This window comes from Nyctereutes procyonoides, unplaced genomic scaffold, assembly GCF_905146905.1.
Source record: "Nyctereutes procyonoides isolate TBG_1078 unplaced genomic scaffold, NYPRO_anot_genome, whole genome shotgun sequence".
Classification (NCBI taxonomy): Eukaryota; Metazoa; Chordata; class Mammalia; order Carnivora; family Canidae; genus Nyctereutes; species Nyctereutes procyonoides.
This window is the reverse complement of record NW_026575146.1, coordinates 71,995,721-72,012,293: the sequence shown is the minus strand read 5'-3', so window position 1 is coordinate 72,012,293 and position 16,573 is coordinate 71,995,721. Positions and strand designations below refer to the sequence as shown.

The window sequence follows — 16,573 nt, the reverse complement described above, 5'->3', positions numbered from 1 at the left end:
TCCCACGTTGGGCTCCCTGCATGGGGCCTGCTTCTCCCTCTGCCTGTGTCTTTGCCTCTCTCTCTCTCTCTGTGTGTCTCTCAGGAATAAATAAATAAAATTTTTTTAAAAAAGGAAATCCTTGTGCGTCTTCTCCCCTGAAATTAACCTCCCATTCCTCCCAGCCCTTCCAGAAAAAAAGGGGGTCACTCCAAGCAGTGGTGATAGCCAGAGTGGCCATGGAAGTCCTAGTCTCTATAGACCCCATCAAACCTCCCAGAAAGGTGCAGACCCCAGTCCTTCCATCCCTCCCAGCAGGGCCAAAATACAGACAGGCAAGGAGCCAGGCTGAGTTGTGAGTTTATTGAAGGGGGTCCAAAGCTTGTCCTAGCATCAACCCCTGCCACCTATGGTCTTCTTGATCCAGTCCAAGTAGCGGCAAATGTTGGTGTAGACACCAGGTCTCTCAGGCCGCCCACAGGGGTCTGATCCCCAGGATGTGATGCCCTGCAGAACACCACCACACACCAGCGGACCCCCGGAATCTCCCTGGATGGGGAGAGTAGAATACTTTCACCTAAGATGCCTGGTGATACCAGTAGTTAGTATTAGTTCTATAGCATGTTGTTTCCCTCTAACCAATAGGGATAAGAGCATTGTACCCTAGGGCCAGTGGCGAGAAAGAGGGATTGGGCTTCACGTACTGGGACATAGACCAGATGTCCTAGGGAAATGAGTGAAATCCTGACCAAGGAGAGAAGAGAATGGTGTCTCAAAGGTCCAATCCAGAAAGAAGACAGTGAGGATTACATGGAGGAAAGTGAGCTGTTGTTCCTTTCCTAGCTAATGGTGAAAAGATCTTTGAATCCAGTTACCAAATATATGAGGAAGAAGCAGAGTTCCTGTGGACACGCGCACACACACACACACACACACACACACACACGCAAGGAACAATGGCCAGAGTCTTTTGGGAAGATATCATTGTCTCTATGAAACAGGAACCATCCCAAGAGATTAGATTTCATGGGACAACACTGATGGAAATGACTTCACTCCTAGCCAATGGGGAAGAAAGCATTGAAGCATTGTCTTCAGGGACCAATCATTAGCAAAGCAGGTAGGGCTTCCATGAGGAGGGGAAAAGCCCGGGGGAACCCTGAGGACCCAAACTGCAGTCAATAAGAAAGAGGATGTTATATCTATGGCAAATCCCAAGATTTGTCATCTTGGGTATGGGGAGCTCATCAAGGGACCATTAAAGTCAATGGTACCATTTCCTGGTCAGTTGGCAAGAGAGCATTACTCCCCAAGGGACCAATCATAGGAGAAGGCAGCTGTACTAGGGAACCCAGTCAGGTCCCAAAGAAAAGTGGTTGACTACCTGGTCAGTGATAGAATCAGCACAAATTCCTGAACTAGTGCTGAGGACGGGAGCAGGGAGCTTGCGTACCCTCAGAATCTCTCCCTCATGGATATCTCCTTTTACCCCCTTACCCCTGCCCCTCTATGCACCCCATCCTGAAGACAAGGGTTCCCAGGAAAATGATAGCAACAATTCAAAAGTTCCTGATCCCTGTGCAGTGTGACCTGTAGGGAGAGTGTGACCTTCTCTGAACATGCTTTCCACTCTAGAGATAGGAGTAACCTCTCTGGATACTAACTTTTTGAGGTCACACTGCTGCCAAATCTTGAGCCACTATGGAGGGTGAGGGACAAGAGAAGAAGGGAATTTTAGAAGTCACTCACCTGGCATGAGTCGGCCCCATCGCTGTCGCCTGCACAAATCATACCATCTGTAACTTCCCCGGGGTAGACATCCTTACACTTCTTCTGGGGAAAGATTTCTACTTCTGCACAGTTGAGGGTGTCAGGAAAATTCTCTGAGGGGGAAGAGGTTGTAAGTTCCCAGAGAGAGCAACCATTTTCCCCTCAGTCCCTGCCTGTCTGGATATACCCTCCCTTCTGTGCATCTATGGCTGCACAAAAGAATTTGCTGACACATTTCACAGGACACATCACTTCTCACCACATTAAAAAAAAAAAAGCCATGGCCCCTGCTGTTTCCTTTCCAACATCTAGAGAAGTGCTGTTGGACTCTCTACCTTCTTTCTTGCCCAGTCATTTTCAAATTAAGGATCAGGTGACCGAAAGATGTGGAGATGCCCCTTTGTGACTCCTCTGATCCTGTCTCTCCAATCTTCCCAACCCCAGACCACCAGGTCCCCAATTTCAGCTAAATCCTACTTCTCCCAAAAGTCACCGCATCTTAGACATCTTAGACACCACCATCTTAGAAACCTTCCCTGACCATTCTAATAAAGATATCATGCCTCCATCACTCCTTATTCTCTTATTCTCCATGATATTTCATTATAGCACTTAACCTTACCTAATAATTCATTTTATATGTGTTTATTTATTGTCTACTTTCCCCACCTAGCATGCAACTCCAGAGGACAGAGACTTCACAGTACAGCAGCTGGGGCATACCAGATGCTCACAGATAAATGTTGAATTAATTACTAAAACCAGAATTTATCATGTAATGTACACCACAGTGAATAAAGTCAGTTATATTGTTACAACTTTGTATGGTGACAGATGGTAACAAGACTTATTGTGGTGATCAGTTTGCAGTGTATGCATACTGGACAAATGTCTGATCATTATATTTACACACAAAACTAAGAGAATGTTGTGGCCAATTATACTTCAATAAAAAAGAAAGAAAATGGAATTAATCTTTCTTATTAACCTTTGAGCAATAGACTTGAGGGGAAAAAACTTCTATCTGGCACCTCTGTGTACCAGAAGCTGTATACTCACATTCTCATTGATTGTGAGAAGTCTGAACTCACAATAGCTATTTGAAAGAGAGGTACAGGGACACCTGGGTGGCTCAGTTCCTTAAACATCTGACTGTTGATTTGGGCTCAGGTCGTGGTTTCGGGTCATGGGATCGAGCCCCAAGTGGGTCTCTGAGCTGAGTGTGGAGCCTGCTCGAGATTCTCTCTCTCCCTCTCCCTTTGCCCCTCCTCTTACTCTCTTTATCTCTATTTCTCAAATAAAGATATAAATCTTTTTATAAAAAAGAAAGAAGGATATGTTCATTCATTCCATCATTCATGCATCCATGCATTCATTCCACAAATGTTCATCAGACACTTACTGTATACCAGGAACCATCCTGAGCCCTTATGGAGCTTAAAAATCTATTACCTATTACCTAAAATCTATTATCTAATCTTAAAAATCTATCATTTTGCAGATGAGGAAAATGAGGCCAAGAGATGCGAAGGGACTTGCACAGAGGAGAGGGCAGAGCCATGGTTTGAACTGACCAGACTGAATCATGAGCAGGTGGATTTCCACTGCATGCTATTGTCCCCTTAGAAGTAGGAGTCAGACAGATAGGGGTCTGAATCCTCCTTTGCTTGGAAAATCCTGGATTTCTTGGTAAATCACGTCTCTCTCTGAGCTGAGCCTCAATTCTCTCACTGTGAACTAAGGTGAGGGGCTGCCTAGACTCTAATGTCCCAAAAGGGGGACTTCAATGGAGGTCCAGATTGAAGAGGGAGCTGGAGACCTACACTGAGGGTCTTGGGGGAGGAAGGGACTGTACTTCTGGTGTGAAGGAAGAGAGTCCCTGGCACCAGGAATCATGGTTCAAGAGGGAGAAGATGCTTAGGAACTTATTTTCTGGGGCCACTTGGAGCCTATATATCCTAAGTCTGTTAAGAAGATTATAGGAAATCCTGTACAACGAAAGATCTCATAACATGGTGCTCTTCATGGGGTGCCTGGGTGGCTCAGTCCATTAAGTGTCTGCCTTTGGCTCAGGTCATGATCCCAGGGTCCTGTAATCAAGGCTCAAGTCAGGCTCCCTGGTCAGCAGGGAGTTTGCTTCTCTCTCCCTCTGGCCCTGCCCACCTCATGCTCTCCCTCTCACGCTCTTAAATAAATAAATAAATAAATAAATAAATAAATAAATAAAATCTTAAAGCAACAAAACAGTGTTCTCCACCATGAAGGAGGCATGCATTCTTCTCTCCCTCTCCCTCTCTCTCTCTCCCTCTCTCTCTCTCTTTCTTTTTAAGCTGGGTGTGGAGCCCAACATGCGGCCTGAACTCACGACCCTGAGATCAAGACCCTGTGATCAAAACCTGAACTGAGATCAAGAGTTGGACACTCAACCGATGGAGCCACCCAGGTGCCCCAAGGAAGCATGCATTCTTTCATCCACTCATTCAGCCATCCATTTTTTGGGAAACTGGTTTAACAATCTGCTATTTTGCTTTCTATCTCCCACCACTCCTGTTAATATTCTGGCCTTCAGATTTTCCAATATGGGCCACCTGTGAATCTCAACTTCACAATCACTGTCCTTTCTCTATCTTCTTCTTCTGAAGGCAAAGCTTTGCCAATGGCTTGAGGTCCACTGGGCCAGCCAGCTCCTCCTCTCCGCCCTACTACCTCGGGGGCTGGTGACGGTGCCCCAGCCTGAGATGGTGCACTTCTGGCCAACTTCAGGGCAGTGATCCGCCAGGTTGATGGGCTTCACTTGGGGCCCCAGGGATGCCCGACCACGTAGTCGGATAAGCATGAGATCATGACTGTGGTCCTCATTGCTCCCGTTGTAGCAGGGGTGTGGGATGGACTGAGCCACAGCCATTTCTTGCTCTGAACTGTCTTTATTCTTCAGGCTGTGATCCCCCAGGCGTACTGTGTACTTCCTGCAATGGTGGAGAGTAGTTTGGGATCCAGGCAGGAGTCTGGGACCCCAGTCCCCACCTCCCTCAGCCCTCTTCTTTCAGAGGGTCAATCTTTAGCTCTCTCCTTTCCCCCTATCCCCAGGCGCCAGTCCACCTCTGCCTCAGATGTCCACTCACCGTTTTTTACAGTGGGCTGCTGTGAGGACCCAGTTGTCATCAATGAGGACCCCCCCACAGAGCAGCCGGACGCCCTGGAACAAAGCTGTCTGCCAAGGCTGCGAATGGGCCTCACACTCCTGGCCGCCGAGCACCTTGGACTCCTGTGCCCTCACGTGTCCTGCAGCAGGAGGGAGAGGGTTTGGATTGCCACCCCCCTGGGGCAGTGCAGAGGCCAGGAAGACCCACTGTGGGTTCAGACACACAGCCTGCCTCCGCATATCTCCATACTGGGATTGTGAGGCTCCCAGCTTGCACAGGCTGCCACACAGGTGCACACATATCCGCTCATTGAAGCCTGTGAGTCACACAGAGTCACACACCCAAGCATGCTTCCACATGCTCCCACATGTGTCCACATGCTCTGTATACTGTGCATATCGGCACCCCTCAGCAAGCAGCCCTGCTGCCTTGGTGTGCTCGTGCAATATGCAGCATAACCTGACACACTCCTACCGACTGCCATGTGTGCATGCCTCCATTCCCCCCCAGGAAAGTCCAAAGAAGTTCTCACATGTGTTCGCATGTTTCATATCCCCCCGCATGCCATCACAAGCACCTGACACAGCATTCCCGCAGGCTCCTGCCAGGCCCCCCTTACCTGCCCAGGCTTCCAACAGCAAGAGCAGGAACATCCAGGTCCAGACTACAGCAGGTGGGGGATGTCCCATGGTGGGGTCTGGGAGAGGAAGAAGGCAGGGCTGAGAAATGAAAAGGGAGGAGCCCTAAATCCTAGGAGAAACTTGAAGGAAGGGAGCAGAGCATCTGGAGCCATTCTTCTGGGTCCTGCAGGAGGAAGGACCTGGGAAACCAGCTTCTTAGGTCTGAGGAGGAAAGGGAGCACAACCCAGATTTCTCAATCTGAGGAGAAGAGGTGCGGAATGGATTCCTACATTCCCAGGAATGGGAGAATTAGGGTCCCAGAAACCTGGGGATCTGAAGGAAGAGGGAACTGGGAGTTGTTTCCTAAGTTTTGGGGAGGAGGGGCCCTGGAGCCAGATGCCTGTATCTGAGAACTTTGGCATCTCACCTTGCAGAATCCGGGGGGCGGGGTCACCGACTGATTCAGACCCAGAAGAAGAGGCCCCAGTGCTTCAGCTCTGTCTGCCTGGTACTAGGTTCTGGACGCTTTTAACTGGGAATCCCCGCCTCCCGCTCCGCCTCCTCTGGTGCCGGCAGAGCATCTGGGAACTGGAGCCCTGTGCATGAGTGAGGAGGGCCTGAGGAGCTGAGGGAAATCTTGAGGGAGGGGTGGCTGGGACCTGGAACTCCTCATGCTTGGGTCTGAAACAGAAAGAGCCAGGATCCAGACAACTGGCTCCGAGGGAAAAGAGGGCTAAGGACCTGGACTCAGGACCCAGGGATGGTAGGGATTGGGGGGTCTGAACTCCCGGGTTTGTGGGAGAAGGAAACTGGAACCCCGAATCCTGGATCTGAGACTGGAGGGGGCTGGGGACCTGGACTCTAGGTCTGGAGGAAGGGTCTGGGATTCTAGACTGTAAGTCTGAGGGAAGAGGGACTGGGGGCCCAGACCCCTGAATTGAGGGAAGGGAGGTAAAAGTCTGGACTCCTGGACCTGGGAGGGGAAGGAATGAGGTTCTGGACTCCTGAGTCTGACCGCATAGGGGGCTGGGGACCCGCACTTCTGGGTCTGAGAGGGGAGGGGGAACAGGCCTGAAGTTTTGGCCTGAATTCTTAAGCCTTTTTAGGAGTGACTGGAGCCTGGGTTCTTGTGGGAGCAGGGGGCTGCTGCCACTAACTGGGAATGGAAGAAAGGTGAGTCTTCCGAGGGCGGATCGGGCCCGCCCGCTGCCCCCTGAGAGGCCTGGGATCTGGGAAGGCAGGTTTGGGAGGCACCGTGACCTGATTTCCCCTTTCCCTGGGGGCAACGGGACCAGCCCGAGCAGAACCCAGCAGCCTTGCTGCAATAGGACTGATGGAGACAGACTTTAGGCAGGACTCAGTAGGGGTTTAAGGGAAATTGCTGTCCGGTGGCGGTTTCCTGTCTGCCCCACCGCCGCCCCACGCGTTGCCCTTCCTTCACTCCACAACACAGGCAGAAGGAAAGCGCGGCTCCGGTCGTTTATTGTAAAATCATTCACTGAATCTAAATGAATTGAGACCCTTCTCCAGCTCGTCTAAGTCGGGTCCCGGCCAGGATTCAAACGCCCCGGGGCGCGGGCACCAGGGGGCGGAGCCCGACGGTGCATCGGTGGCTCACGTGGCAAGCTGCAGCGCCCCTGATGTCATGGGGGTGAGATTTCCCATGGAGGGGGCGTGGCCACGGGGGCGGGGCCCGGAGGGGAAGCCTCATTGGGCGAAGTTCCGAGGGGCGGGGCTGTCTGCTGGAGATGCTCCTGGAGCGGAGCTGCAGGTGAAGCTGTTCCGCTGGGATGGTACCAGCTGCGATGACGTCACAGAGGCGAGGCTACAGGGGCGAGGAGGTGTCTCCCCGCTGCTTTCCCACCCGGAGGGCCCTCTGGGCGCGGAGCCTGAATATTCAGAGCGCGTCTCCGGGCCGCTGAGGCCACGCGCCGAGACCTCTGAGGCCGGAGCCCTGCAGTACCCCGCTACCCCGCGCCCGCCCTCCTCTCTTGGTCACCCAGGGCACGAGGGCTCAGTTGTCCTCCATGGTCTTTCGGATCCAGTCCACGTAGTGGCACACGCTGGTATACACGGCTGGGCGCCGGGGTCTGGAGCAGGGCTCGGCACCCCCAGACACCACACCAGCCAGGGTCCCGTTGCAAACCAGGGGGCCCCCAGAGTCACCCTGTGCGCAGCAGAAGAGCAAAGAAACTATTAAACAAGCGCCCAGTTTCCTCCTCTCCAGACACTTTGGCGTCCAGGTAGTCAGTCCCTCCTCCCTCAGACCCAGGAGTAAGAGCTCATAGCCCTCACCTCACCCCTGTACTTAGCACTCTGGGATCCTAGTCCCCTCTTCCCCCAGGATTTATTTATTTATTTATTTATTTATTTATTTATTTATTTATTTATTTATTTATTTCTATTTTTTTTCCATTTTGACCCAACGTTTATTGTCCTTTTACAACATGTCATTTTTGGTTTAGAAACTGCTTGTGATTAGTTTTCCAACATTAACTCAAAAGCATGTAAAATAAAATCAACCTATTCTCTATATAAACACCCAGCTACTGTGGCCCTTTGTCCTACTGCCCAGGTTGGGTAGAGGGAAGAAGGGAGGGTGTGGGTAGCACTGAGTGAAGTGCAGATGCTTGTGTTTCCCCAGGATTTAATGTCTGTACTCCCAGTCCTCTCCTCCTTTAGAACCTAGAGTCTGGGCCTCCAGTCCCCTTTAAATCCAGGAATCTGACTGAGGCCCCATCCTCTCCCAGAACCTAAGTGTCCCAGGTCCCTCCTTGCTTTCATCCAGAAATCCTGGGTCCCCAACTCCCTAATTCCCTAGGACCCAGGAATCCAGCAGGATACCCATTCCCCTCCTCCCCAGAGTAGGTCTCACCTGGCAGGAGCCTCGGCCCCCCTCCCAGAGGCCGGCACAGAGCATCCCATCCGAGATGTGGCCCGGATAAGCCCGATGGCAGAGTTTGTGTTCCAGGATGCTGATGTTGGCACACTGTAGCGTGAGTGGGTACTGCACTGTTGGCAAAAGGGGCCCACCCATAGAGGATCAACAGCTGTGCCCATCACACTCAGCAGCCCCTCCACCCAGACCCTTCCCTAAGGAGGACCCACGGAGACACAGCAGAAGACTCTCAAAGATAGAAACGAGAGACAGTGACAAAGAGAATTATAGGGTGAAAGAGAAATAGATGTTTGAGGAGGGAGAGAGACCCACAGAGAGAGAGAGAGAGAAACAGAAAGACACAGAGAGCCAAGAACCAACAAGAGATATATTCATGATGCACAGAGAAAAATAGAGCCCATGACAGGAGATAGACCCCTCAAGAGGAAAGAGATTCTTACGTGCAGGAATGAAGAGAGAGGAACAGGCCCAGATATGCCAAGGGAGAAGGCAGTGAGAAAGGGAGGAGACATTTGTGGTCATTGACAGAGACAGAGATAAAGACTTAAGAGATAGTAGTTACAGACAGGGAGACACAGCATGTATAATATAGATATGGATATAGATATGCATATGCCCACTTATATAATCTAGGGGCACAGATTCAGATGGGCTTGACAGGCAAATAGAAGTGGGTGGAAGGGACCTGTGCAGACACAGCAGCCAGTGGGGGGGGGCACTGCAGGGGCCCAGAGAACCCACGTCTGATCTGAAGGCAGCAGCCTCCACTGATCCTGCCCAATGGTAGCTATTTGGGGAATGTGGGTCTGGAGTTGCCAGTTCTTTTTCCCAGCAAACTAAGAAATTTGGCTTTTCTGTAAAATCTCCCAAGCTCAGACTATTTTTTCAAGGCATTTTGAAAATGAAGACGGATGTGGGAGGCTAAATATGGCTAATGGGTTGCTGATTTGTGACTCTGAGAGAGAGGCCTCATTTCAACTCCATGATGTGTATATTTTCATATTTAAACATCTCTGAAATCAGGGAGTGTCTTCCAGTAAATGGTGTCATACAAGAATTAATGGGAACTTTTCCCCCCTGTTCTTATTGGTTGTAAATAATGATGCATCTTAAAATTTATAGCATCTTCATTTTTTCTCTTTCTATCATCTATCTTATCTATCTATCTATCTATCTATCATCTATCATTTATTTATCTATCTACCTCAGAGATGAAAAGGCAGAGACAGGGGCAGCCCCAGTGGCGCAGCGGTTTAGCGCTGCCTGCAGCCCGGGGTGTGATCCTGGAGACCCGGGGTCGAGTCCCACATCGGGCTTCCTGCGTGGAGCCTGCTTCTCCCTCTGCCTGTGTCTCTGCCTGTCTCTCGCTCTCTCTGAATGAATAAATAAATAAATCTTTAAAAAAAAAAAAAGAAAAGGCAGAGACAGAGAAATGGGGGATTCAGACTCTCAGCCTGAGACACAAGGGATTGAGTTGTGGGCAAGGCTGTACCCTTAGGACTGGACACGGCCCCCCAGCCTGAGATGAGACATTGGGTGCCTGGGGAGACGCAGGTCTGGCTGAGGTTGAGGGGCTGCACAGCAGGTCCCAGGTATGCCTTCCTGGGCAGACGGATCAGCATGATGTCATCACTATGGTCATGAGCCCTGAGATCCTTGTTGAACCCAGGGTGGGGGAAGAAATCCGTGGCCCGGAACAGTTGCTCTGGACCCTCCCATTGCCAGAGGTGGTGCTCCCCGAGGCGGACCCACAGATACCTGTTGGGACAGGCTTCAGAGGTCAATCAGGCTGTCCAACAAGGTGATACGTGCTTCAGAGGCCACACACTGTCTCTGGGCCCCCATCATTTCTGTATGACCCAGAGTGCTGTGTGATTTTAAGCAAGGTACACATTCTCTCTGGGCCCAAGTTTCTCACTCCTTCCATTTGTCTGCCTTTACCTTTGTAGCTCTCCCCTAAAAGCTTACACCCCTTCCTAGTCCCATACCAAGTAAGCCACCTTCCTTCCTGCCCCACCTGGAGCCTTGGTGGTGACCTAGGTCCCCTGGAACTGTGTAGGCACACAGGGGCTCCACCCACCACACAACAACAGCCCCACCCCCTGTCCCCACAGGTCTGGTGGCTTCTGTGGGGCGTGGCTCTGTGTGTGGGGTGTGTGTGTGTGTGTGTGTGTGTGTGTGTGTGTATGCATGGAGGGGGATGGGAAATGGAAAATCCTCAAGGTGGGGGTCATCCATGGCCTCAGGCTTTTCTTGTCAGCCTATCCCTCACCCTCAGTGCATGTCTTCCTGAGGCCTGACCTCAATCTTTCAGTCTATTTGTTCTGCTCTGGGTCCCTGCCCTGGACAGCTGCAGACTCTCTGGGGGTGTACATGCCCATGCCTTGGTCTCTAATCTCTGATCTTAGGGACCAGGATTATGACTGCAAATTCAGGATTCCATCTCTGTCACCTCATTGCCTGGACTCTGTGTCTGGGAAACCAGTCTCCCCTAACTCAACTCATCCCCAAGCCTGAATCTTTTCTACTTCCACATCTCTGCTTCTCTCCTTAGCCTTTGGGGCTGAGATCTGAACATCGTTCTCCTGAGTTGAAAGAGGCACTATCATGGAGCAGTGCATGATGGGAAATTCCCACACAGCATTGTGTACTTCATTCAGCACCTGTACTTCATTCCTGGAGGGAAGAATATCAGAACAGGATGGACTGCCCCTTTCTTGAGGTAATATAGAAAGGATTTCTGCATCAGCTAGATTCTAATATTCTATTAGAATGTCCAGTATCTAAGATTCTAGAAATCTAAGATACTAACACGCTAGGAACCCACGATTCTAGAATTTTATGTTCTAGAATGTCATGAAACCAATATTCTAACATTCTAGATTTCTCTAGATCAAAGGTCTGGGGTTTTAAAATTATCTGAATGAGACAAGGATTTAAAGAGCCTAGAATTCAAGTATTCTGGGACTATAAAATGAATTTCATCAATCTATAATTTTATGATTTTAGAAATTTAAGAATCTAGGGTTCAAATAATTTGAGGCTCCAGAACTCTCTCAAAATTATCTGAATTAAAACTTTGGGTATTTTAAGAGTCTGGAATGATAGCATTCTAGATTAGGATGTTTAATTCACCACATTCTAGACTTTTATGAATCTAAGCTTTTAGAATTCTATTGATGTAAGATTCTAGAATTCTGCAAGTCACACTATTCTAGGATACTGTGAATCAAAGATTCTAGGACCATGAGCTTTTATATTCAATGAACCTAGCTAGAATATTGAATCTGGGGTTGTGCTATCCCATATGACTGAGCCCTTGAAATATGACTAGTCCAAGTTGAGACATGTCATTTTGTGTAAAATGCATATCTAATTTCAAAAGTGTAGTATTTTTAAGAAGACTAAACTATACCATTCATAAGTATTGATAAATGCATTGGATATTGATACACTATTTTGACCATGTCAAGTCTATTATTAAAATTAACATTAATCATTTCTTTTTCACTATTTGTAATATGTCTACTAGGAAATCTAAGCCTAGCTATGTGGCTGGAGTTACATACCCACATACAGCCACAGGGCAGTGCTGCGCTAGACTCCTCAGATTCTACCAGAACCTGAGTCTCCGATTCTAGAATTCACTGAAACTAATGTAAAATCTCATGGATCTGAGATTTTAGGAGTCCATGACTCTGGATTTTTCTGGGTCATAGGCTTTTAAGAGCTTTTAATTGTAGATCCTAATAATTAGATTATTCGGGACCCTAGAATTTGGAGAGTCAACTCTAATTCTAATAGTTGAACTTTTGGGAACAAAAATGAAGGCTAAATCCTTCCCAACTGCAGCTCCCTCCCTCTTCTACCAAAAGCCCCTCAGCCCCCTCATCTCCAGCCCCGCCCCAATGGTGCCCAGTCACTTACGGCTTGTGGCAGTGGGCAGCTGTGAGCAGCCAGCGGTCACTGATGAGGGAAGCCCCACAGAAGAGATGGGTGAGGTAGAAGAGCCCGGCCTGCCAGGGCTGCGAGTTGGGGCGGCATTCCTCGGCCCCAATGGCTCGGGTGTCTGCCCAGCCATGCCCTGGGGTTGGGTGGAGGCAGAGGGGTCAATGGTGAGCACGGTGGGAGGGCTGGGGGAGAGGTACTGAGGTGCCTAGTAAGAAGGAGTGGAAGCCTGCAAGCTTCCTTCAAGGGCAAGCTGCCTGGTGGGGCTCCTGGGACCATGGAGGGGCAGCAGGATGGACTACAGGAGCCTCACCTGCCAGGAGAGAAAGCAGAGCACAGACGAATCCCAGCCTCATGACCTTGGGGTGCCTGGGTCTTGAGCATATGTTCAGGTGAGCAGTCCCTCTTCAAGGTAAGCCATGCCCGCTCCTTCCTCCTCTCTGGGGCCGCCCCTGTGATTAATCTGGGTTGGGAAATGTCCCAGGGGGAGGGGGAAGCTCTGGGGCCTTGACTGGGGGCCTTGGGAATGGAGGCATGCAGGGGGACCCCCCTGCAGGATGAGCTGGTGGCCTGCTGGGCGAGGGTTGGGCTGAATTGGGAGGAGCCCTAGGATGTGGAGTGTTCCTGGGATCTCCAGAGAAGGGAACCCTCATTCCCATGATCTTGGGATGCAGGACCTGGATACAGGATATTCTATGGTCTGGAGGAGGAAGAGAGAGAGAAAAATGATCCCTGAGGCTGGCTCCTGAGGGAAGCAAATTTATCTTGAGTGAAGTTGTAGTGAGCTGGGACCAGTGTCCCAGGCAGGCTAGAGGGAGATGCAGGAGGACTCCAGAGAAAGCATGTGAGGGTTGGGAGAAAGAACAGAGACTCAGTAGAAAGAAGGCAGGCAGGATGGGGCAAGACAGAGAGAGAGAGAAAATTTAAAAAGAGAGGACAGAGATACAGAAGGATCCAGGGTGAGAGAAGGAAAGAGAGAGACAGACTGAGCAAGGCAGAGACCACAAAGGGCCATACACATGCACACACCTTACAGAGCCCTCCTTGCTCTGGGCATCTGGGCCCCTTCTCGCAGGGACAAAGGCTTCTCCTAGAAGATTGAGGTAATATGGTCCCAACTGGATTAACTCACTCTCATCATAAACTACCCTACCCCCTTCTTCATATTCCTACCACCTAAGACCCACATGCCCAACTGCCTGGAACGAAACACTTTGCTTTTCTCTTAATACCACCAGATCTTGGCTAAGTCCTGAGAACGTTGCCCATTTTTTCATCTCCCCCCTCCCACTATCCTTCCTACCTGCCTCTCTCCCTATCTCTCCTCCTTATCAGGTGGGCAGCCCCTGCAGGGCCAAACCCCAAGTCTGATTCATCTCTGTGTCCCCAGAATCATCTATTTAGGGCTGAGCTCTTGGGAGGCCTCAGGAGATGTTAATTAAATGAGTGAATGCCTTTCTCCATAGTCTTCTTTTCCTGGTAAACTCCTACTCATCCTTCAAGAGTCAACCTAAATGTCCCCTACCCCCAAGTCTTCTCTGATTTCTTTTTTTTAAAGATTTTATTTATTTATTCATGAGAGAGAGAGAGAGAGAAAGAGAGAGAGAGAGAGGCAGAGACACAGGCAGAGGGAGAAGCAGGCTCCATGCAGGGAGCCCAACGTGGGACTCGATCCTGGGTCTCCAGGATCACGCCCTGGGCTGAAGGCAGACGCCAAACCGCTGAGCCACCCAGGCTGCCCATCTTCTCTGATTTCTTAAGGAACAGTACATCTTTTCTTCCCTGAGCTCTCGCAGACTCCCCCACTTTCTGTTGTAGTAAGCCTGATTATCACTCTGGATCTGGGCTCCCCTTGGATGCATCACTTGGTGTAGTGGTTTCGAGCATAGATTCTGGAACTGGACCACCTAGATCCAAATCTCAATGCTGGCAATTATTAGGTGTGTTACCTTGGGCGAGTCACTGCACTTCTCTCAGTTGGCCCATCTATTAAGTAATAATAATCCAGGTTGAGGGGTGATTGAGTGAATTAACCCATGTGAAGCACTTACAACAGCGCCTGGCACATGGTAAGCATTCAACAAATGTAATAAGTCTCCATCTCCTATAGAGTCCTGCACTGTTCCCATTATAATACACATCACTTGTGGTTGTAGGGTGTCTTATTCTCTCTCCAGTCAGGGAGGTCCATCCTTGAAACCAGAGACCGAAGAGCCACTATGTGTTAAGCACCATACTAACTGTTTTTGGTAACACCTTGATAGCTACCTTTTTAAAATTTTTACTTATTTTTTTTTTAAGTAGGCTCTACACCTAGCATGGCACTTTACACAGGGCTTTCACTCATGGCCATGAGATCAAGGCCTGAGCTGAGACCAAGAGTCTGATGCCCAACCAACTGAGCCATCCAGGTGCCCTATGATAGCTACCTCTATTGGCCATACTCTGTGCCTGGCAGGTAAGCATTTCATATATATGATCTCATTTAATCCTTGGAAGGGTCTATTCAATCTCTATTCCACAGAGGGGAAAACTGAAAGAGAGTATTCCAGTAATTTTCTCAAGGTCACAAAGTAAGTGACAGAAATACATTTCCTTCTCTACCTATTACACTCCTACTTACCCTTTTAAACCCCATGCAAATGTCCCCTGATCTGAGAAGACTTCCCTGACTCTGGAAAGAGTGCATGGCCTCTCCTGAGGGCACCCTGTGCCTCTTTCTGGTACAGCGCTGATCAATTTGTGTTGTTTATCCAATGATGTATTGAGTGGCTTCTGTGTGCCAGGCACTATGCCAGGTGCTTAAAATCACAGTGAATAAATCAAAGCCTCTGCTTCCATGGACTGAGTCTGGAGAGAGAGGGGACAGATCATTATGCAGTAAACAAATAAATGTGGTCATTTCAGCTCTAACAAGTGCTGCAAAAGAAATAAACTAAGCGATGGATTGTTGTCCAGGTGAGGGCAGGGGACCCCTTTAGCTAGGGCAAACCTGGAAGACCTCTTTGAGGAGGTGACCTTTGAGTAGAAACCTGAATGAGTAGAAACCTGAATGACAAGAATGGAAATCTTGCCTGTCCCCCTGACCTGACTAGCAGCTCCTTGAGGGTAGAGTTCGAGCTGATTCATCTCCAGGACCTAGAGTAGAACATGACTCAGTAAACACTTGTAGAGTGATGACTAAAGGAACGGGTGATTTGCCTTTAAAAATGAATCGAGTTCCCACCTTCTTCACTCTGAGTCTTCCATGACAAACTCAGCTGATATGCTTGATTGGCGCTTCCTGGGTGTGCTAATGGGGGCAAAGGAAGGGAGCTGGAGAGGCTCTGTGCTGGAAGCTGTGTGCCAGTCTTCTGTGGGCTTCGTGAGGGCAGGGATCTTGTGGTCACCACAAGGATCCCAGTGCCCAGCATCAGGCCTGTAATCTAATAGGGGCTCAGTAAATTGGCGTTTGAAAGGGGAAACAAGGACAACCAGTGCTGGATAGAACATTCTGTTGTGCATAGGTTCACCTGATGTTACATCTCTAGAGTCCAGGCTAAGTGGAGACACCCAAACATCTGTTAGCTCTGCCTGGATTCTGTGTAGAATACCACCAGGGTAGGAATATTTACATGGAGACACTTTCAGGGTGAAGAAAAGAGCCCTTCTCCTTCCAAATTTTCAGAGCAAGATTTCCAAGCCAGTTTGGGATAGGGTGGGGATGGCAATGGATTGGGAGTTGTGGACATTGAGTCAGAGGAAGACAATGATGATACGATGGAGCTGGGACTGGAGCTTGTGATTAGTGAGGGGATGGAGAGGGATCTAATAAAAAAATTTCCCCTAAATCTCAGAGGACTTCTTTACATGGACTTAGTAACTAAAGCAGGAAGAGTCCCTCTGGTCTTAGAGGCTGAGATGGATCTGGGGTGAGGTCCCTTAGGGTCCAGTGGCCCCAGGAAGGCAAAGAAGGTACCAGATGACTCAAGAGTAGCCCAGCTCCTGCTGGGACAGGAGGAACTGGTGTTGGGTGGACACAGATGTGGGAAACAGTGGGAGGGAGGAAGGAAGTGGTTAAGGGGCACTTCATGGAACGTGACAGGAGGGAGAGGAATGTGATTCTCCCATCAGCCCTGAGATGGGCATTGCAGATAATTAGAGCAAGGGGGCTTGGGATTTGGGGCTACCCCTGTGCTTTTCTCCCCAGGACACAGGGTCACATATGTTCGTT

At 49.5% G+C, this 16,573-nt stretch overlaps 2 protein-coding genes across 2 annotated transcripts; both read right to left on the bottom strand.

Moving 5' to 3' along the window:
• Window positions 1-322: 322 nt before the first annotated feature.
• On the bottom strand, window positions 323-6,525 carry KLK8 (kallikrein related peptidase 8). The gene is made up of 6 exons (XM_055311903.1): window positions 5,941-6,525; window positions 5,512-5,589; window positions 4,872-5,031; window positions 4,456-4,715; window positions 1,729-1,862; window positions 323-528 (listed from the first exon to the last, which is right to left on the bottom strand). The coding sequence occupies exons 2-6, from the start codon at window positions 5,579-5,581 to the stop codon at window positions 373-375; spliced, it is 780 nt and encodes a 259-aa protein (XP_055167878.1). The 5' UTR covers window positions 5,582-5,589; window positions 5,941-6,525; the 3' UTR covers window positions 323-372.
• Window positions 6,526-6,973: 448 nt separating this feature from the next.
• Window positions 6,974-16,518, bottom strand: KLK9 (kallikrein related peptidase 9). The gene is made up of 5 exons (XM_055311906.1): window positions 12,674-16,518; window positions 12,340-12,496; window positions 9,905-10,170; window positions 8,389-8,525; window positions 6,974-7,680 (listed from the first exon to the last, which is right to left on the bottom strand). Exons 1-5 carry the CDS (start codon window positions 12,714-12,716, stop codon window positions 7,528-7,530), a joined length of 756 nt encoding a protein of 251 aa, XP_055167881.1. The 5' UTR covers window positions 12,717-16,518; the 3' UTR covers window positions 6,974-7,527.
• Window positions 16,519-16,573: the final 55 nt, after the last annotated feature.